We start from the raw sequence: 22,768 nt of genomic DNA on the forward strand, positions 1-22,768 counted from the left end.
GCGCTTGTCAATCCACATGCGGAAATGCATGTGGAAACGCATGTGAATTCGCATGTATTCTGCAGGAAAAACGCATGCACAATCTGCATGCGTTTTTTCTGCCAGGGAGATGCAGAAATGATGCAGAAATTTTCTGCTTCATTTCTGCATCGTGTGCACATACCCTAAGAATGGTCCTGTAGATGGAGGCCAAAGTCATCCCGGGGTATTATGGAAGCCAGACAAGGTTACCAAAGACAAACAGGAGCAATGAAAGCAGGTGCAGAATACATCTGTAACTGGTGACGCCCCGCAGACTGCTGGGAGATTAATAGGATGTGGCGCTGCCCCATAGGTCACAGCACAGGAAAGGCAGGGGAGGGTGGGGTAGACGTACTACTGCACTCCCCATACCACTGCACTGGCCGTCCTGGAAGCCGGGGGAAGGGACCACCGATCTGAGGGGGCAGCGGAGGGCAGAGGACCCCATAGGGGACTATAAAGGGAAATGTGTAGTGTTCAGTCCCGGGGTGGAGGGTCGCTGTAACTGCGGTAATACAACTAATCCAAGCCAATAACAATATATTTATTTCATTTTCTTTTAGGACTTTTCTACAATAAATACTTTGTTTCTTTTCAGACATTTTTGTGTTACCAAATCCTGGCGGCCATAAACCATAAGCGATGTATTGTTACATGGTGACAGTATTCCTCATTGTTCCCATATAATAGACACAACGTCCTGATCAGTCTTTATTACACAAGAATAAGAGGACACTTTTCTACACTGAGGGCATGATGGGAAGCTTGAGAGAGTGAAATGGCACTGGTGGTACATTAAGGGGGTAAATCCTGATGACAAGTTCCCTTTAAGAACTGTCTATTTTCTGTCTAATCTCTGCCACCCCTGACTTGTGCCAATGTCACCAGTTTATAAGTGTCATTCACTTTACCCGCCATTGTGTTAATGTTATGGCATGTAGTTGTCCTCCTTATTACCGGTACTTTCACTGACGAGGGTCTTCATTATTAGATGTGATTTTTTTTTTCTATCTTTCATCCTTATAGGAAATCCTTGTGGGAATAACGGTTTATCACTAAATTGTAAAAAAGAAGATATCTGGGAGCACTCTAATGGAGAAAACCCCATCACCCTTCCTGCTCCTCCTGGACTTCACAGCACTTCACCTTCTTATAATCCTCCTAATCATGAGGAATCATCTCCTGATCAATCTCACATTATTACCAAAAGTCCAGGGGGCAAAGTGGATTCAAGATTTCAGTGTGACAAGCAACTTACTAAAAGCTCAGCTCAGACACAAAGAAAACACAAAGGAGAAACGCCATACTCCTGTTCAGAATGTGGGAAATGCTTAACAAATAAAACAAAATTTGTTATACATCAGAGAATTCACACAGGAGAGAAGCCATATTCATGTTCAGAATGTGGGAAATGCTTTACAGATAAAGGGAATCTTATTACACATCAGAGAATTCACACAGGAGAAAAGCCGTATTCATGTTCAGAATGTGGGAAATGCTTTACATGTAAATCAAGATTTATTACACATCAGAGAATTCACACAGGAGAAAAACCATTTTCATGTTCAGTATGTGGGAAATGCTTTACAGATAAAGGGACTCTTATTAGACATCAGAAAACTCACACAGGAGAGAAGCCGTATTGCTGTTCAGAATGTGGGAAATGCTTTACATATAAATCAAATTGTGTTAAACATGAGAGAATTCACACAGGAGAAAAGCCATTTTCATGTTCAGAATGTGGGAAGGCCTTCACAGGTAAATTAAGTCTTGTGTTGCACAAGAGAAGTCACACTGGGGAGAAGCTGTATTCATGTTCAGAATGTGGGAAATGCTTTACAGATAAATCAAGATTTATTATACATCAGAGAATTCACACAGGAGAAAAACCATTTTCATGTTCAGTATGTGGGAAATGCTTTAATGATAAAAGGACTCTTATTAGACATCAGAAAACTCACACAGGAGAGAAGCCATATTCCTGTTCAGAATGTGGGAAATGCTTTACAGAGAAATCAAAATGTGTTATACATGAGAGAATTCACACAGGAGAAAAGTCATTTTCATGTTCAGTATGTGGGAAATACTTTATTGATAAAAAGACTCTTATTAGACATCAGAAAACTCACACAGGAGAGAAGCCATATTCATGTTTGGAATGTGGGAAGGCCTTCACAGGTAAATTAAGTCTTGTGATGCACGAGAGAAGTCACACTGGGGAGAAGCCGTATTCATGTTCACTATGTGGGAAATCTTTTGTAAATAAATCGTATCTTGTTAGACATGAGGGAAGTCATACAGGAAAGAAACTGTAATCATGTACACTGTGTGTTTTAAAATTTTTAATAAAATTGCTCAGAATAATGAGTACATTTCCTTTGATAAGTAAGATTGTCATTAATATCTCACTGAATACCAGAACAATTTCTAAAATTGTCCTTTCCCCATGACCAGCGCCACACGAGAGAGGGAATTCACCCAATAAGGACACTAAGCGTACTGAATAAGAGGGCTGCACCTCTACCCTGCATCATTTTGGTTTCCTGTCCATGAGGGAACCTGAAGCTGAAGAATCAGGAGAGGAAAGTTAAAGGAGAAACTTACCCAGGCCTTGCCTGGAAGAAAGGCTCCTTGTCTATAGTGCCGGTGTCGGGTCCTGGAAGCGCCACCGCTGGTCACTTGAGGGCTCATGTAGATGCGAGCGCCGAAGTCCTTTTGGATGCCTGCTGGCCCCAACAATGTCCCAGGCTTGCGCATGTGCAGGACGCCCTGGGATTGGTGCGTCCTGATGACGAGCATGCCGGAGACTTCTGACCTGAAGTGTTGGATTTAACTTCTAGGGGGTCTGGAGAAGGCATGCACAAGGGTGTGCGGGAGTTGCTGTGGCTGGTCCATCTTTTAAAATCACGCCTGACTGCCAAAAGAGTGGGTTTTCTCTGGCTCTCCTTCCCCACGTGATATGGAGGAACGGCAGTGCCAGGATCAGAGTTCACGCAGCAATGGCAGTCTCATGAGTTGCAGAAGTGACAGTACCACCAAACACGAATAATGGTGTGATTTGATCCAGCCTCTGAATCTGGTACCCTTATTAAACTCCAGAATGCTGACTGATCTTTGAGAAATTTCACCATGGTAATTAAGTCCCTTTTTCTTGTCTCTAATTACTAGGAACGGCTTAAGAAATGTGGCACAAAAGAATAAGGAGTGAACCCTTTGTAGGGATAAGTTACCTGACTTGTGGCAGAAAAGACTGTGCAGATTGTATACAGAAAACCGCATGTGAAGAATCCACTAACTTCATGGATTTGAGATCCGTGATCAGGGCACAAGTTAAGAATTCCCTTGAGACCCTTATTCATAAAAAAAGGAATAGAAAAGGAAGGAAAGGGTCCAAAAAATTATCACCTGATTTAGATGAATCTATAAAGTCGGAAGGTGAATGTGGATTGGATTCTTGTTCCTTTTCATTCTTTAATGGCGATACAGGGGGTAGGCCGTGCTTTCCTATAAAAGTCGCAGATAGGTTGATTAAGGCTGTGAGAGCTACCATGGGCATCTCAGATGCTAAGACCCCCAAATCCATACAAGAGTTCATGTTTTGTGGATTAGAGCAAAAAAAAAAGAGGCGCATATTTCTAATTAATGAAAAGATTCAGGCTCTCATTAAGAGAGAAAAACGAAGAGAAAGGGTTCACTACCATCATCTTCTAAGAGAAGATGCCAAAACAAGACTCGTGGAATAAGATCCCAAAGCTAGACGTAGCAGTGGCCAATTCATCCAGAAAATCTACCTTGCCTTTTGAGGATGTGGGTATTCTGAAAGACCATCTGGATAGAAAGGCAGATGGTTACTTAAGACACACCTGGGAGTCCTCGGTGGGTGCCCTGAAGCCAGCGGTCTCTACGACCTGTACAGCCAGATCTATGATTATCTGGTTGCAACAACTAGAAGGTCAACCGAAGGATAATGTCCCAAAGGAAAAGATCCTGGCTGATGCAGGGAGCAGCAGCTTTTATTGCAGATGCCTCAACAGACTCAGTGAGGCTGGCAGCCAGGTTAGCGGGCCTCTTTATTGCCACTCGTAGGGCGCTATGGGTAAAAAGTTGGCCTGGGGATGTCCAGTCAAAGACCAAACTGTTCAATCCCATGTGATGGGGGCTTTCTTTTTGGTCAAGTTCTGGATGACATCTTGGACAAAGCTGGAGATAAAAAGAAAGGATTCCCCAGTTTGTCTATCCCAGAATACAGGAGTACTTTTTGGAATAGAAGATACAGCCGGAAAAGACCTCCTAGGGATCAGGGAAAATAGGAAGTCAGAAGACTAAAAAAAAGGTTTCATGTTTGCAGGGCCGCCTTCAGGGGGAAGGAAGTCTTCCCAGTGATGTCATTCCCCCGGAAGGAGGAATGCTTTCCCTCTTCCTCCATGCGTACGAATAAAATTCATCCCATGTCAGGATTCTAGGGATAGTGGAAGCAGACCTAAAATTGGAATTCCAGACTATCCTTCCACCCCTGCGAACCTTCATGGTGACACCTCTCAGAAGGTCTTCCAAGCAATAGTTAGTCCTGGAGGCAGAGTTTTTGGTCCTCTTGGAGGTACCCATAGAAGAATAAGGAAAGGGATTATATTCCCCCCTTTTCTTGATAAAGAAGCTGGATGGCACTTTCAGAACTATAGTAAATTTGAGAGGTCTGAACAGATTTCTGGTGTATCAACCCTTCAAGATGAAGTCAAAACAATCGGCTGTAAAACTTCTGTTTCTAGGTTGCTACATCGTGACGACCTGCGCCGCGGTCAGCTGACTGTGATGCGGGTGCCACGTGATGCCGACGCCACGGGCCGCCCCGCCTATCATGACGCATTATGCGTCATCAAAGGTCCTCAAACCTATCGATCAGACTATGGACATCCGGTTTTTTACACACTTGGTGATTGGCGTGGGCACATTTAAAAGGGATCACATTGACACTGACACATACCCCTTGACTAAGGTTCGCCGAAACGCGCGTTGGGGTGGATGTACACCATCCAGCCGTTGGTACGCTCCTGGCTTCCTGTACCCAAGGTAGCTATATATTTTATCTTCATACGGAATCATGACTTATAAACTACCCTGCTTGTCGGCAGAGGGAAGCATGAAGTGCTCTACAATGTCCTGGTAGACGGCTGCGCTGACTTTGGTCTTGATAAAACACAGTGGACCTACACCAGCAGATGACATGGCCCCCAAACCATCACTGATTGTGGAAACTTCACACTAGACCTCCAGCAGCTTGAATTGTGGCCTCTCCACTCTTCCTCCAGACTCTGGGGCCTTGATTTCCAACTAAAATGCAAAATTTACTTTCATCTGAAAACAACACGTTGGACCACTGAGCCACAGTCCAGGTCTTCTTCTCCTTGGCCCAGGTAAGACGCTTCTGGTGTTGTCTATTGGTCATGAGTGGCCTGACACAAGGAATGCGACACTTGTAGCCCATGTCCTGGATACCTCTGTGTGTGGTGGCTCTTGAAGCAATGACTCCAGCAGCAGTCCACTCCTTGTGAATCTCCCCCAAATCTTTGAATGGCCTTTTCTTAACAGTCATTTCAAGGCTGCAGTTATCCCGGTTGCTTGTGCACCTTTTCCTACCACACTTTTTCCTTCCACTCAACTTTCCATTAATATGCTTGGATACAGCACTCTATAAACATTGAACAGTCAACTTCTTTACCAATGACTTTTTGTGGCTTACCCTCCTTGAGTGTGTCAGTGACTGCCTTCTGGACATCTGTCAAGTCAGCAGTCTTCCCCATGACTGTGGAACCTACTGAAACAGACTAAGGGACATTTTATATGCTTAGGAAACCTTTACAAGTGTTTTTTGTTAATTATTCCAATTTATTGAGATAATGACTTTTGTGTTTTCATTGGCTGTAAGCCATAATTATCAACATTAATAGAAATAAACGCTTGAAATAGATCACTCTGTTTGTAATGACTCTATATAATATATGAGTTGTACTTTTTGTATTGAAGAACTGAAATAAATTTACTTTTTGATGATATTCTAATTTTATAAGAAGCACCTGTAGATGCAACCACAACCCCTTTTTGAAGTATAGGAACCGGTTCACAATTATCTCCACCTCCAGGAAAACATTGAGATAAGGCATCCGCCTTAATGCCCTTGTTCCCCAGTCTATACGTGACAGTGACAAAAAAGTTAAACCTGGTAAAGAATAACGCCCATCTTGCTTGTCTGGGCGTTAGACGTTTTGAAGACCCTAGATATACCAGATTCTTATGATCCGTGATTACCATAACCGGATGAAATGCCCCCTCCAAAAAATGACGCCACTCCTCAAAAGCCCACTTGATTGCCAACAGTTCTCTGTTACCAATGTCATAATTTCTCTCAGTGGGCAACAGCTTTTTAGAAAAGTATGCACACGGATGTCATTTACCAGGACACGCACCCTGCGACAAAACAGCCCCCACCACCACTTCAGACGCGTCAACTTCTACAATGAATGGCTGAGTGACGTCAGGTCGTATGAGAATCGGCGCAGATGCAAAACACTCCTTTAGGGTATTAAATGCCTCCCTTGCTGGACTGGACCATTTTAGAATAGTCTGTCCCTTTCCTGGTCCTATCCGTCAGAGGTTTGGCTACTACAGAAAAGTTTTTGATGAACTTGCGGTAGTAGTTAGCGAAACCCAAAAACCTTTGTAACGCCTTTAAATCCTCAGGACGCTCCCTATCCAGTACCTCCTGAATTTTTGCCGGATCCATGCGAAAACTGGTGGACGATAAAATATAACCCAAAAAAGGGATTTCCTCAACCAAAATCATGTATTTCTCTGGCTTGACAAATAATTTATTGTCTCTGAGTATCTGAAGGACCTGCCTGACATGTACCTGATGTGACTCAAGGTCAAGTGAATAAATTAATATGTCATCAAGATAGATCACCACAAATCTTCCTGCTAGGTGTCATTAACAAAATGCTGAAAAACGGCTGGAGCATTAGTTAACCCGAAGGGCATCACAAGGTTTTCATAATGACCCTCAGGCGTGTTGAAGGCCGTCGTCCACTCGTCCCCCTCTTTAATACGAATGAGGTTATATGCCCCCCTGAGATCCACTTTAGAAAACCATTTTGCACCCACAATCTGATTAAATAGGTCCGGGATGAGAGGGAGCGGATATGAATCCCAGACCGTGATCAGATTGAGTTTGCGGAAATATAAGCAGGGGCATAACCCCCCATCTTTCTTCTTAACAAAGAAAAACTCTGCAGCAACAGGGGATGAGGATGGTCTGATATGACCTTAGCCAAAATTTCCACAATATAGTGCCTCTCCGGACCCGAGATACTATACAGTCTGCTCTTTGGCAGCTTGGCTCCAGGAACCAGATTAACAGCGCAGTCATAAGAACGATGGGGAGGGAGTTCTTGACACCCCTGTTCCGAGAACACATCCTCAAAGTCTAACAGGTATTTAGGCACGGACTGGGTATCCACCCTAGCCAGCCGAGTGCCCAAACAGTGACCATGACAATACTTGCTCCATTTAACCACCTCCTGCGTCTGCCATTCTACTACAGGGTTGTGCAGCGGGAGCCCCAGTAGTCCCAGAACCACAGGAGAGGGCAGGCCCTCTAGCACAAAACAGTCAATACATTCTGAGTGTATGGCCCCAACCTGTAAATGTAACCCTCGGATTACTTGAGAAAAATACCCCCGGCTCAAGGGTATGTGTCTGGACAGTGTTTGCGGTTTGAGGCCCTGGGCCTGGACGAACTCAGCGTCAATCAAATTAAACCCCGCCCACTGTCCAGAAAGGCTGAAATGGTCACTTTATTTTTGCCCAGATGGATCTCGGCCGGCAGGAAGAATTGAGAACCACTCACGGAGGCGACACATACACCTGGGTTGCCAACCTCCCCGCAACCCGAGTTCATTGGTTTTCCGGCGGCTGTTTTACGGCGAGGTAAGGAAGGACAAGCACCTATGTAATGACACCTCCCTCCACAGTAAAATCACACACAGCCCCTTTATGCCCAAACTCCAGTTTGATCCCTAGAATGAGTTGCCCCACCCAACTGCATGGGCTTCTCAGATGACTCAGACCAGGGTTCCCTTAGCCCTGGATCTCCCGCACATTGGGGTGTCCCTTTGTGTCTCTGGCGAAGACGGCGATCAACCTGGATCGCCAGAGACACGGCCACTTCAAGGGAGACTGGAGTCTCATATAATGCAAGGGTATCCAATAACCATGCAGACAGCCCTTGACAAAATTGGCTATGGAGTGCGGGGTCATTCCACTTAGTGTACGTGGACCAACTCCGAAACTCAGAGCAATACTCCTCTGCCGGCCGGTCTCCCTGCTGCAGCTGACGTAGCATGGATTCAGCCAGGGAGAGACGGTCGGCGTCGACGTATATTAGACCCAGGGTAAGAAAAAATTCCTCCACTGTCCAGAGAGACTAGGAGTCCGGCGGGAGAGAAAAAGCCCATGCTTGGGGGTCACCTTAAAGGAGCGCGATTACTATCCCCACCTGTTGCTCCTCGGTACTTGCGGAGGTAGGAAGTAACCAGAAGTAAAGCTTACAGGCCTCCCTGAAAACTACAACCCTGTCACACCCCCCAGAGAACAATCTTGGCCTCTACTAGGGGTTGCCTGGAAGTAACGGTCCCCAAACCTGACGTGTTAGGGTTCTGAAAAACTACAGTGTGTAAGTCTGCTCACCCTATTCCCCGGGATACCTCTGAAGATGAGGATGCCGAGGCCGCCACCCTCACCCTAACTCCTGAGTTAGCCCTCCACTTCTTCTTCTCCCCCACCCAGGGAAGAGCGGCGCTACTGTGTACCGAAGTACACCCACCCAACAAACAGGGCAACACATACAGGGATAAACAGAAAACTCCAGGCACACAAAATATTCTTTCACAAATAGCAGAGGGAAGCACCGGGGTGTGAAGGTAGGGGGAATAGACTAAAATGGAGAAGGAGCATTAGTTACAGGATCCATCGGTCGTGGTTGGTGATGTCTAACAGCTGTGATCAGAGCCTTAGTTACAGGATCCATCATTCTTGGTTGTTATCATCTTGTAGATGTGATCAGAGCCTTAGTTGCAGGATCCATTGGTCGTGGTTGGTGACGTCTTGTAGATGTGATCAGAGCCTTAGTTACAGGATGCATGGGTCATGGTTGGTGATGTCTTGTAGATTTGATCTGAGTTTTAGTTACAGGATTCATCGGTTGTGGTTGGTGCCGTCAATGAGATGGGATTGGAGCCTTAGTTACAGGATCCATAGTTCGTGGTTGGTGTTGTCTTGTAGATGTGATCTGAGCCTTAGTTACAGGATCCATAGTTCGTGGTTAGTGTTGTCTTGTAGATGTGATCTGAGCCTTAGTTACAGGATCTATCTGTCATGGTTGGTGTCTGTCTTGTAGATGTGATTGGAGCCTTAGTTACAGGATCCATTGGTCGTGGTCGGTGACGTCTTGTAGATGTGATTGGAGCCTTAGTTACAGGATCCATCGGTCGTGGTCGGTGACGTCTTGTAGATGTTATCGAGTCCTTAGTTACAGGATCCATCGGTCGTGGTCAGTGTCATCTTGTAGATGTGATCTGAGCCTTAGTTACAGGATCCATTGGTCCTAGTCACTGTAGTCTTGTAGATGTGATTGGAGCCTTAGTTACAGGATCCATCAGTTGTGGTTGGTGTGTCATCTGGGCCGGGGGATTTGTCAATGTTTAATTTGCTAAGACGCAGGCGTACTTATTTTTGCGTTAAACTAGTTATGTCAGGTGGTGAACTTTGATTTTTGCCTTGTTGAAAGATCCCTAGATGATTCATTGGTGAACACGGATGAAAAGTGACTGTTTGTATCTCTGCCTTTTCTTTGTCCTCTATAATTATTTTGCTATTATCGTCTTTTAAGGGGCCGATACCATCCATTCTTTTTTTATTTTTGGCATTGGGATTTTTTGTGATTTATTTTAATGTCGCTGGTAATTTGTTTCTCTGTAGATAACTTTGCTACCTTGATTTTCTTTTTTACATTTCTTATTGAGATCTTTAGGCTATGTTCATACATTGCGTTTTTGCTGCATTTTTTCCCGCAGGCAAAACCTGCCCTCTTGGCAGTAAAGAAGCTGCCTCAAAAAAGCAGGTTTTGCTGAGTTTTTGCTGCGTTTTTTGTGCTTTTTTTACAGCGTTTTTGTCACTGTACATTTGTCTCTTTTGCGTGCTGATAAAGTTTAATGCAAAAAAAAACCTTATTCAACTTCCTCAGGTTTTGGCATCAAAAACACTGCAAAACCTGATACCTGCGTTTTTGCAGTGTTTTTTGCACTACTCATTGCTTTCAATGGGTGAAAAAGGCTGAAAATACGCTGAAAGAAGTGACATGCTGTATTTTTCAAAAACCAAGGTATTGCACGAAAGATTGAGGACAAAAAAAAAACAAGCTATGTGCATGAGATTTCTGAAATCTCATACACTTTGCTGGTACGGTAAAATGCAGCTGAACATTTGCATAAAAACGCATTAAAAAAACACTGAAAAATTGCAACGTGTGAACATAGCCTTATACTCCTGAAATGCTATTTCTGTATTCTCAGCCTTCAAGATTTGGAATGCCCTTTGTTTTTGTCTTATTAAACTTTGTACTGTCTTATTTATCTGACGCGCCCCCTGGGCCGTGGGGTACCCGGTGCCGGACCGGTAGATGCTGGGGGGATGTCACAGTGGCGGTGACCAGGTCCGTGACACAGGGCGGTCAATAAAAAGGGGTTATTGATAGGAGATTTATAGTGATTGTATAACGTTTGTGACGCCACCTGTGGTATGCGGCTAAGGGAGCCGCCGCTGCGGAGCCGGTCCTCTGGAGCTGATGTTACTGCAGCAGGGATGGTGTGGCTCTCCACAGGTAGAGCTAGCTCCAGGGCAGTGTAGATGTTATTAGTTATGCTGGGCGTTGTAGTGCAGGGGTTGATGGTGCAGCAATAATCAGTCCACAACTTAATGGCGGTTTCCTCTTAGCTTTACTGGTGGTGATTACACAAGCTGGGACTAGGGTACTGGCTAGAAGTGGAAGTCCGGGCAGCCTGGAAGCAAGTAAAGAATCCTCCTTGCCAGGTGAAGTTGGAGGCCTTCCCTTTCCACTAAACTCTTTGGCCCTGCTGCTTGTAGCTGTGCAGTGGCCCTCGTCCCTGAGTGCAACGTCTTTGTGCTCACCCATATGGCTGCCAGCTCGGGCCTTTCTGATGCATCGCTCCCATGTGGTGGTGCTGGGCCCTGCGGTGCTGCTGAGCCTCCGGGCGTCTGATGGGGCTAGGAGACCTGCAGTCTCCTTCCCTCCGGTTTCTGCTGCTGGGCCTTCAGTGCCCCCACAGCCTCGGACTCCGGTGTCCAGTTCCTCTGTGCTGGTTCTTCTGGGGTGAGCTGCTGCGCAGCTCCAGTCCCCAGCTCCTCTCTCCTCAACGTCCTAACTTCAACTCCTCATACTAAGACTAACTAACCCCGCCTCCAGATCCCAGTTGCCTAGTCGAGAAACTCCCCTTGCTGGTCTGGAGCCAGGAAAGTGTTGCATGCTTAGTAAAACCTGATTAGGGGACCCCTGCTTGCTTCCAGGCATGGCATCACCTCTTGTGAGGGAGGCAATGCCACTGTGGCAACCGGACCCCTGGGGTGCCACATTCCCCCCTAGTTACTCCCGGACTGAGGATACATTTTAAAATTAACAAATAACAATTTACATTACAAACAGGTTCCAAAATCAAAAATTACAAAAACCTAACAAAAATTGAAAGCAGTCACTGCGACGCTTAGTCCTTACGCCACAATCCTGGTAACTGTAATTTGGCTGGTGGGAACCGCATCAACCCACTTTGTGCATCGTCCCTGGGCGTGGCTTCAGGGCACTCTTTCGTTGGGCCTGGTCTTCAGCCACGCCTGCGGTTTATTTTCTAGGCCTATTAGCAACTATTTTCAATATTGTCCTGACCACACCTAGTCCTGTGGCCCAATTGTCCATAAATTCAACAAATATACTTTTGCAAGACTATTTAATGGGTACAACTATAAACAACATACACTTTAGTTCTCTTATACTTTATATAAACTGTGTGTTTCAACTGTTCAGGACATATCTTCAAGTAATCTCTTGAGACTGCCGCTGAAGTTTCCCCTCCATCTTTGCTGATGAGGCACATTTTGGTGTTGTCGTAATTCGAGGGTAGGACGGTGTATGGCTCAACCTCCCACTGGTCATCTAACTCGTGGACTTGTCTTTTCCTCTTAAGTACCTGTTCTCCAGGTGATAAGGGAACGGCAGGTACGTGCTGATTGCAAGTTTTCTCTTGCTTCTGTCTTGCCTGGGACAAACTTTTCTCAACACGTTCTTGCACCTTGCGGTATTGTTGCTGCCGCTTGGTATCCCAATCCGCATCTGGTGAGGTCGTCTCTGGTGTTAAGACTCCCATGTCTAAGTCGATGGGTAGTCTACTGTGGGGGTCGTGATGACATTCCACTCGTCCTCCAGTCACTCCAAATTCAAACTATGAGCATGGGTCAACCATTCAAAGAATGAGTCAGACAACAAGCTGGTTCAAGCTCAGAGCATGCTCAGAAGACTACTACAGTCAACGTCCTCAGCAATGTTCTGCCTTTATTTTTTACATGCACAAATCTAAATACACTACATAATGGGGAGGGGATAGGGGTTGTCCGGGGCGGGGTAAGCCATGAAAGTCCAGTGTCTGGCCACTCCTGATTGGTCCACATCTCCTTATCTCAGTCTCTGGGCAGATATTGCAGCCGTCAGCTTATAATCTTGTTTCATTTCTCTGAAATAAGTCTTGACAACACTGGAACTGTCTTAGTTTAAGTTTCGATTTGAGTAATTACGTAGCAAGGAAAGCTTATTGTTATATGACACAAAATGGTGGTTAGTACATTAGCAAAAAAGCGTATAAAAGTTACAAGAATATAAAAGTTACAAATATATATATTCTCTTTTACCCTGACACTACCAGGTCTTGCTCTCATCAGGTAAGCAGGTGTACAGTTGGTGGAGTTCACCGGGATGTGATTATATAGGTCCACCAAATCTGGTAACCTCTCTGGCCACAGGCTACGTTCTTTAAGGGGCAACGTCTTCAACAGGTCTATCACCACCTGGTTCATCTTTTCACACAACCCATTGGTCTGGGGATGATACAGCATCGTCCTTATTTTCTTGCAGCCGTACAAGTTACAGAATTCCTGGAACACCTCTGCTTCAAAGGCTGGACCTTGGTCGGTAAGCACCCATTCAGGATAATCGTGCGGGCGACAAAAGTGCTGTTGGAACGCTTTGGCTGCCTTCTGGTCTTTTACTGGCACTACTGCCAGGAACTGGGAGTAGTGGTCTACTATTGTTAGCGCGTAGACATAGCCTGACCTGCTTGGGGCTAGCTTCAGGTGGTCCAAGGCTACCAGTTCTAGCGGCTGTTTGGTGATGATGGGCTGCAGGGGAGCCCTCTGGCTGTCACAGTCTTTTCGTCTCAGGTTGCATGGACCACATTCTCGACACCATCTCTCGATTGCTTTCCTCATGCCAGGCCAGTAGAATCGCTCACGTAGCAGGACTTCCAACTTCTTCCACCCGAAGTGTCCTGCTCCATCGTGGTACGCTTCTAAGACCATTGACGTATCCCGCCTCGGGACTACCACCTGCCAGACCAGTTCATGTGTCCGGGACTTGATGCTTCTTCGACACAGCTTTCCTTTGTAGATGAACAGTTTGCCCTTCTCCTTCCACAACTGTTGGGTCTCCTGTGGAGCATCTGGATCAGGGTACGAGTCAGCTTGCATCAGCAACTCCTTGACTAGGTGGACAGTCGAGTCGCTATCCTGCGTTTATGCCCATCCATGGTGGGGCAATGGGTTGAACGTGGCCTCTCTGTTGGTGGAGCTCTTGTCCTTTACACAGTGGGAGCACTGGGTCACCCCATGATGATGGAAAGCGGGTATCTCTATCTCCTCCAGCTCTTCTCCCCCGTCTGGCAAGTTGGGCATCCTGGACAGCGCATCAGCATTTGCATTTTTATGCCCCGCCCGATACTTGATGGTAAACTCGTAGTTAGACAGTCGGGCCATCCATCTTTGCTCTAGGGCACCAAGCCTCGCAGTCTCCAGGTGCGTCAGCGGGTTATTGTCCGTGAAGACTGTAAATTTGGAGGAGGCGAGATAGTGTTTTGAAGCGCTCTGTTACAGCCCAGACTATGGCGAGAAATTCCAACTTGAAGTAACTGTAGTTGTCGAGGTTCCTTTCCGAGGGCCGGAGCTTCCTGCTGGTGTAGGCAATCACTGTCTCTCTGCCTTGCTGTACCTGGGACTGCACTACTCCCAATCCCACGTTGCTGGCATCTGTATGGAGTATAAAAGGTTGGCCATAGTCGGGGTAGGCCAGCACTTCGTCTCTGGTCAGAGCCATCTTCAGTCGGGTGAAAGATTCGTCTTCTGGTTTACCCCATTTGAATGGAGGTTTCGGGTTCTTGGCCTTCTTGGACTGGCCTACCAGGAGGTCCTGCATGGGTGCTGCTATCTTGGTGAAACCCTTGATAAATCTCCTGTAGTAGCCTACCAGCCCGAGGAACTGATGTACTTCCTTGATAGTGGAGGGTCTTGGCCAGTCCTTGATTATGGTGACTTTTTCAGGGTCTGGCGCTACACCTTTGGCGCTTACGACATGATCTAGGTACTGCACCTTGGGCTTCAACAGGTGGCATTTGGACGGCTTTACCTTCAGGCCAAAACCAGATAGGGCTTCAAACACCTCGGCAAGGTGCTCCAGGTGGTCTTCATATGTCTTCGAGTAGACAATTACGTCGTCCAGGTACAGCAGGACAGTTTCGAAGTTCTTGTGTCCTAGGCAGCACTCCATTAACTGCTGGAAGGTTCCTGGGGCATTGCAGAGCCCGAATGGCATGCAGTTGAACTCGCTGAGGCCCTTTGGTGCTGTAAACGCGGTCTTTTCTTTGTCTGCCGTTGCCACAGGAACCTGCCAGTACCCACTGGTGAGATCCAAAGTGCAGAATTAATTAGCAGATCTTAGTGTAGCTAATGACTGCTCAATCCTGGGTAATGGGTAGGCATCCTTATGTGTAATGCTGTTAATTTGCCTGTAATCAACACCCATCCTCATTGTACCATCCTTCTTTCTAACGAGAACTAATGGAGCTGCCCAGGGGCTACAACTATCTCTTATCACCCCAGCCTCCTTCATCTCCCGTAACATTCCTTTGGCACATTGATAGTGAGCTGGGGGTACAGGCCGGTACCTCTCTTTAATGGGTGGATGATCTCCTGTGGGGATATGATGTTGGACCCCTTTTACCTGCCCAAAGTCTAATGGGTGTTTACTGAAGACCCACTCATACTCTTGGACCACCCGGTATACTCCATGCTTTTGGTGCAAAGGGGTGGAGTCAGTGCCCACTTGTAACTTCTGACACCAATCCTCCATCTGTCCCTTGGAACCATTATCCTCCGCCGGTTTGGATGGAGGCAAGGGTTCCACTGTCTTTATTGAGTTGTTACTGACAGTGAACAGCTTAGCAATGGTAGCATACCTGGGTAAATGGACCTCTTTCTCCCCACAATTCAGGATGCGTATCAGTACTCTCCCCTTGAGGACATCGACCACCCCCCTGGCTGTCAAGATGGTGGGCCTACTGTCAGAGTACACGGGTTCTACCAGGGCCTGATAATCTTGACCACTGAGACCAATTGCTGCTCGACACCATATCAACATTTCACTCCTAGGGGGCATTGCAATGGGGAACGGATCACTCATCCTGACACTGCCAATTTCCCCTCCAGACAGCTCTACCTGTTGTCTTTTCATCAGGGCTCTGATCTCCTTTTGCAGAACCCGCTGCTGACTGGAACTGGCAGTCTCTGAGACCTATTGCAACAAAACAATAATTTCTCCAAGACAATTTTCTATCACATTAGTGCCTAAGGTTATCATGGGATAACTTTCTCGGCGATCAATATCAACAATAATCATTCCTTGTGATGGCAGTTCTACTTTGCCAACTTTTATGGTCACCTCTTTATACCCCACCTGAGGCAAGGGCTGACCATTGCTGGCACAGATGTTAAGATGTTCATCTGGACTGTGGGTAATGTCTGAATCAGTCCAGTATTGCTTATAAAGGATATATGGCATCGTGGTCACCTGGGACCCAGTGTCCAGCAGTGCGTTCATTGGGATGCCATCAAGCACGACAGGTAGGACCGAGCGTCCTCCCACATACTTGTCTCGCCAACTTTGTGGGCCTGGTCGTCTTACTCCTGGGGGTTGACCCTCTGCCCCAGGTGTTGCTCGTTTAAATTGCAGTAGTGTCCCACCTTTTGACAGCGGCGGCAGATGGGATGTCCGTCCTGGTCGTAGCGATCGCTGTTCCTCCCTCTGGTCGGTGGAATTCTTCTCTGTCGTCGCCACGGGACGTCATCTGGACTGGAAGCCAGCTGGATCATTTCCTTTAGAGACACTTGCATGGCTTGCACGGTTTTAGTTAGTGTAGCCACACTTTTGGTCAGCTCCTGGACCTGAAGGCGTAGGTCTGCAGATGGATCATTATCTAGGGTCTGCGCGTCAGCCTCCACAGGTGCTGGGGGAAAGGACGCCACCTCCTGGTGGTATGTGATAGCTGGGCGCCGGAGGGATGCAGTGCCGCCCTGGGGTTGATTCTCGCAGTACCCGGATGGCTCTGTCTTTAAATTGTGCAAAGTCCAGATCAGGGTTTTGCAGAGCCATAATGCGCAGCTGTGTCCTGTGAGCGCTGGACAGGAGCCCCTCAACAAACTGCTCAGTTAGCAATCTGTCCTCATCTTGCACACTGTCAGGGTCTACCTGTTTGATGGCCTGCAGCGCCTCCTGCAAGTTTAGAGCATAGTCCCGTACACTGTCCTGCACCCTTTGTTTTCACACGTAGAACTTCATTTTAATTTCTGCTGCGGTGCGGGTGTCAAAGGTATCCTTCAATCCGGCCAGTATTTCTTTTACAGTGCCTTTGTCTCTGCCTGGCCAGGACTTCACCTCTCTCTGGGCTGCACCGATTAGCTGTCCTATGAGGATGCTGACTTTTTGCTCCTCAGACAGGGGGTACACTTTAAACAAACTGCGCAGTCTCTCCTCAAAGTCGTTCAGGGTGTGCGACTCCCCTGAGTACTGGGGCAACCACGCCGCCCCCGGTATGTACGGCACTGATAAAGGCATTACAGTGGCGGCGGCCGCGCCTGCGGCTGAATCCTCCATGTTGGGCATCTTCCTCCCCCCTAGTGAACCTTAGCCAGGTCCTGGGCATCTCCTCACGCACCAGTATGCTGCTCTGCAGGCGGAAGGATCTCTTACCCGGCGGTTCCGGATCGGGGCCTCTTGTTTGCCCTCGGCGGGCGGCAAACCACGTGATAATACAGTTCAATAAAGTCTATGGCACACAGGACCCGGTTATACCGGGCTTCGTGAATCCTGTTTGTGACGCCAAGTTGACGCGCCCCCTGGGCCCTGGGGTACCTGGTGCCAGGCCGGTAGATGCTGGGGGGATGTCACAGTGGCGGTGACCCAGTCCGTGACCCAGGGCGGTCAATAAAAAGGGGTTATTGATAGGGGATTTATAGTGATTGTATAAAGTTCGTGACGCAACCTGTGGTATGCGGCTAAGGGAGCCGCCGCTGCGGAGCAGGTCCTCTGGAGCTGATGTTACTGCAGCAGGGATGGTGTGGCTCTCCACAGGTAGAGCTTAACTCCAGGGCAGTGTAGATGTTATGGGTTATGCTGGGCGTTGTAGTGCAGGGGTTGATGGCGCAGCAATAATCAGTCTACAACTTAATGGCGGTTTCCTCATAGCTTTACTGGTGGTGATTACACAAGCCGGGACTAGGGTACTGGCTAGAAGTGGAAGTCTGGGCAGCCTGGAAGCAAGTAAAGAATCCTCGTTGCCAGGTGAAGTTGGAGGCCTTCCCTTTCCACTAAACTATTTGGCCCTGCTGCTTGTAGCTGTGCGGTGGCCCTCGTCCCCGCGTCTTTGTGCTCACCCATATGGCAGGCAGCTCGGGCCTTGCTGATGCGTCGCTCCCACGTGGCGGTGCTGGGCCCTGCGGTGCTGCTGAGCTTCCGGGCGTCTGATGGGGCTAGGAGACCTGCAGTCTCCTGCCCTCCGGTTTCTGCTGCTGGGCCTTCGGTGCCACCACAGCCTCGGACTCCGGTGTCCAGTTCCTCTGTGCTGGTTCTTCTGGGGTGAGCTGCTGCGCAGCTCCAGTCCCCAGCTCCTCTCTCCTCGACGTCCTGACTTCAACTCCTCACACTAAGACTAACTAACCCCGCCTCCAGATCCCAGTTGCCAAGGGGAGAAACTCCCCTTGCTGGTCTGGAGCCAGGAAAGTGTTGCTCCCTCTCTCTTAAAGGGGCCGCCGTCCTAAGGAGTCCCCGGCCAATGGCCGGAGTACCTCACTATATATAAGGCACCTCTTCCAAAATGGAGGTGCCCGAGCAATGGTGTTGCAAAGCCTTTCAACTCTGCTTCAGCCCTCAGGTCCCGTTGCCTGATACCTGCCTGATACCTGCCTGATACCTGCCTGATTTCTGTCTACCTGCTTGCAATCCTGTGGTCCGATAGTCTGCCTACCAGCACCTGCCAGTCTGTCTATGGATCAGTCCGCCTGCGGACCAGGAAGTACCTGCCAGATACCTGCCTGATACCTGCTACCCACCTACTAGCCTACCTGGAGGCTTAGCCGTCACTTGCTGTGACCACCTGCCTGTCCAGAGACTCTTACTCGCTCACCTGGGAGCGCTCACCTGCTACCTGTCTGCTAGCCTACCTGGAGGCTCTGCCGTCACTTGCCGTGACCCCCTGCCTGCCTAGAGACTCTTACCCTGTTGTCACTTGCCGTGACCACCCGTCTGTCAAGAGACTGTCCCCGTCACTTGCTGTGACCGCCCTGCCCTTCTACCCTGAGACTGTCCTTGTCACTTGCCGTGTCTACCTACCTGCCTTCCCTGGGAGCCACCCGCTTCCTTACAAGGACTGCCCTTTGTATAGTAGCTCAGAGGTTCCACCTCCCAGACCTATTACACTCTGTCCAGTGAAGACGACATAAGCACTCGGACAAATGTCATAAGTATAAGAAAGTTTAACCAAAATAGACGGCTTCCTTTATAACCACAAAGGTAATTTGGGAAAACGTCACGTAGATGTGGCCGATCACGAACACCACTCCGCAATTGGCCACCAATCAGAAATTATAAGAACAAGTTATGTAGAAACATATTATTATCGGTGTATAATCATGGATACATCTACTCAGTTTGTAATATAATACAACTAATAATAGAGAATCGGAGTGTAAAGCCTTGTCATCTCGTTCAAGGTTAGTGTGGAACATAATGGAAGGCAATGGGCAGAATTCATACATAAGAAACATCAAGCGACAATTACTATATCACTGAGTAGCTTTCTTCTTCTGGGTTTACATAATGTGACCACAGCAAGACAATGTATCGCAACTGTATTGTGTGATAAAGTGTATTGTGTGATAAAGTTGATGTATTGCTTTTAAGTCACGACCAGTATGCCCTCAGCAGGGACATTAGAGCCTGATCATGGCTCCAGCGATGTGCACCTCGCCCCAACTCCCCTACACGCTATATTTCCAGATGCTAGTCCAATGTGTTGGAGATGTGTGGAGGAGGAGGGTGACCTACTACATATTTTCTGGACCTGTAAACTCCTTTCTCCTTTTTGGGGAAAAGTACAACTAGTAATTCATGAATTTACTGATCTTATTTCAGACTTTGACCTAGCTCTCGTCCTTCTCCATCACAGTGACATTACTTTAAAAACATATAAAAACTCGATACTGAGATATTTGATCACATCTGCTAGAGCATGTATTACCTTGCTATAGAAAAATAACACTATCCCAACAATCTCACTATGATTCTCCAAAATAAATGAGCACGACGGCTCAGAGGTTAGCACTGCAGCATTGCAGCGCTGGGCTCCTGGGTTCAAATCCCACCAAGGACAACATCTGCAAGGAGTTTGTATGTTCTCCCCGTGTTTGCGTGGGTTTCCTCCAGGTTCTCCGGTTTCCTCCCACACTCTAAAGACATACTGATAGGGAATTTAGATTGTGAGCCCCAATGTGGCCAGCGATGATAATGTATGTAAAGAGCTGCGGAATATGTTAGCGCTATATAAAAATAAAGATTATTATTATCATTTTGAGAGGAGCTCACCTCCACGATCAATAAGTCCCATAATGAATTTTATAAAACATGGTACTACTGGCTAGAGTTTAAATCTTCCGCTGATTACCTTGACCTTATAGTGGAGAGCTAAGTCTATATTTCAGGAGCCTCTCTGATGTTACCCTTACCCTTTTTAGTTTTAACTTCTTTTCTTGTTTTTTATTTATTATCCCTCTTTGTTAGTACACATGAATATGTAATCACTTAATGTTTAAGTTTGAGCCACCACGCCGGTATAACTTAAAACACGTTGAATCAATGTACAACCAGGGTCTGTAGAGTCTTACAGTGTGGACCTCCAAAGAAGGGAACATAAGTGAGGGTGCTGGGGGGATAAGCTGAAAAGTATATTTGACTGATAGGAGCAGATCAACACCTGCACCTTGCCTGCTCTCAGGTCTGTAGGTATGTGAAAAATGTACGCCACCATATGAGGAAGTAGCAGCGGCGGTGGTTTCCGACTGCTGGATCCATGCTTCAGCAAGAGCCAGAAGGTTAAGGGAATTTAAAAGGAAAAAGTTATGGATGTAGGAGAGCTTATTACACGAAGACTGTGAATTCCAGAGGGTACAGTTAAAAGAGACAGAAGGCATTCAAACAATATTAATGAGATTTGCAGGGTGTTTGAATGTAGCGTGGAAGGGTTCAACTTACTACTACAAGAAGGGCCAGGAGACAAGGAGAAGCAGGATAAAGAAAGTGAGCAGATGGTTAAGTGATTTGTGAGAATGTCTCTTGTGTTGTATGGTGGGAGTAAATGTATTTGTGCAGTTTAGAATTGTGAAAAGAGTGTGAGTACAGTACATAGGAAGGGAGAGAAGGGCTGATATGGATGGAGTGCAAATAGTGTGTGCAAGGACTGTGGATGTGAGTGCAGTTGCCAGAATAGAAATTATACAAGTAAATATGGTGAGTACTTGTTGCAGTGCAAATGATCTGGAAGTAGGTTTCTGTGAATGTCTTACCTGTCTCCTGCGATTTCTGCTATGTTAAATGGCCAGGCATTTTGAAAAAATGGCACTTGGACAAAATGTACATAAATGCTCCCCGCCCCTGCATAAATCCTTCCCCAAAGCTCTGTCTGAATATTTAGGAGAGTTTGCTCTCTATTACTAAATTAGCTTGTTACTAGTGATGAGCAAGCTCTAAAATGCTGGAAGTGCTCATTGCTCGGGTCGAGTAAATCGTAATGCTCGGGTGCTCGACCCGAGCAATGAGCCCAATCTAAGTCAATGGGAACCTCGAGCATTCTTCTGGCGGCCCCCACCTCGGAGGTCTGCAGGGGGCCTAAAAATTGCCCAAATCGATGGGAACAGTGCTCAAATTACATGGGAAAACCCCTGGAAGCATCTCTGAATCCCAGGTCACTGCTGTGAACAATGTTGTCAGAGTATTACGCCACTTTTACGGACTCACAATAAAACATACAAAAACAAAGCCAAAATGGATTTTCCCGGAAAAAAAACGTTAAGGACATTCTTTCTAGGGTAATGGCTTGTATACAAGGCAAAAAAAAAACACACAAAAAAGTGCTCCTCCATACCTTGGGCTATATTCACATGCATTTTTGTACTTTTGCATCGCTTTCCATGGTGAAAAATACATTCACCGGTAAATATCATTTTAACATTTTACTAACTTATCTGCCCATGTGGTATGTGAGACATGATCAGACACATCCTGTTTCATTTATGAAGGAGGGACTCTGAAAGTCACAAAGCCTATTTTTATAGGGCCATTCGGCGGCCCTTAGTATTGTTAAAGGGCCAGCAGTCAGCCCTCACTATTGCTAGAGGGCCATTAGCTGGCTGTGCTTTGTTGTTCCCATTATTAAGGAGCGTGTTCCCTATACTGTTATTGCGTATGCAGTGACTGCAAGGCCTGCCCAAAATTTTGAGAAAAAAAACAATACACCTTTGCAGAGACATAGAGGAGGTTCTCAGTTTAAAAAAATGTTCCCATTATAAAGGAATGGGTCTCCTATACTGTTATTGCATATACAGTGACTGCAAGGGCTGCCAAAAATTTGGACGCACCCCAATAACCCTTTGAAGAGAAAGGAAAGCCTCAGTAAAAAAAATGTTCCCATTATAAAGGAGTGGGTCTCTTATAGTGGTAATGCATGGGCTGAAAAACATTTACCCCTGGGGGGTATACATGAACATACTGTGTGACATACAGAATGTTAGAGGTAGGCCACTAAAAAAATTTCCTGCAAGCATCATAAAGAAACACCCTTAAAAAAAATGATGTGGGTGTTGCATCACGGTCATCCTGGTGATATGGTGGCGGAGGATAAGAAGGAGGAGGACAACAGAAAATAGACAAAATCGGGAAGCGTATATCCATGTCTGGGTGTGAAGAGGTGCATGGGAATAGACCTCCCAAAAAAGCCACTGGATTTGACTTTATGTTCCGCTGCTATCATTCAATGGTGTT

The 22,768-nt window shown here is 46.8% G+C and overlaps 1 protein-coding gene across 1 annotated transcript in view; it reads left to right on the top strand.

The window, feature by feature from the left end:
* The window catches only part of LOC141220402 (uncharacterized), a 121,456-nt gene that overhangs the window by 66,660 nt on the left and 32,028 nt on the right, over positions 1 to 22,768 (top strand). Inside the window, exons 9-10 of the mRNA XM_073666328.1 lie at positions 1,048 to 2,324; positions 6,205 to 6,238. Coding sequence (XP_073522429.1) covers positions 1,048 to 2,324; positions 6,205 to 6,238 — 1,311 coding nt within the window. The remainder of the gene's footprint in view (positions 1 to 1,047; positions 2,325 to 6,204; positions 6,239 to 22,768) is intronic.

This window comes from Phyllobates terribilis, unplaced genomic scaffold, assembly GCF_046119375.1.
Source record: "Phyllobates terribilis strain yellow unplaced genomic scaffold, ASM4611937v1 Scaffold_291__1_contigs__length_2406647, whole genome shotgun sequence".
In the NCBI taxonomy this organism is placed as follows: domain Eukaryota; kingdom Metazoa; phylum Chordata; class Amphibia; order Anura; family Dendrobatidae; genus Phyllobates; species Phyllobates terribilis.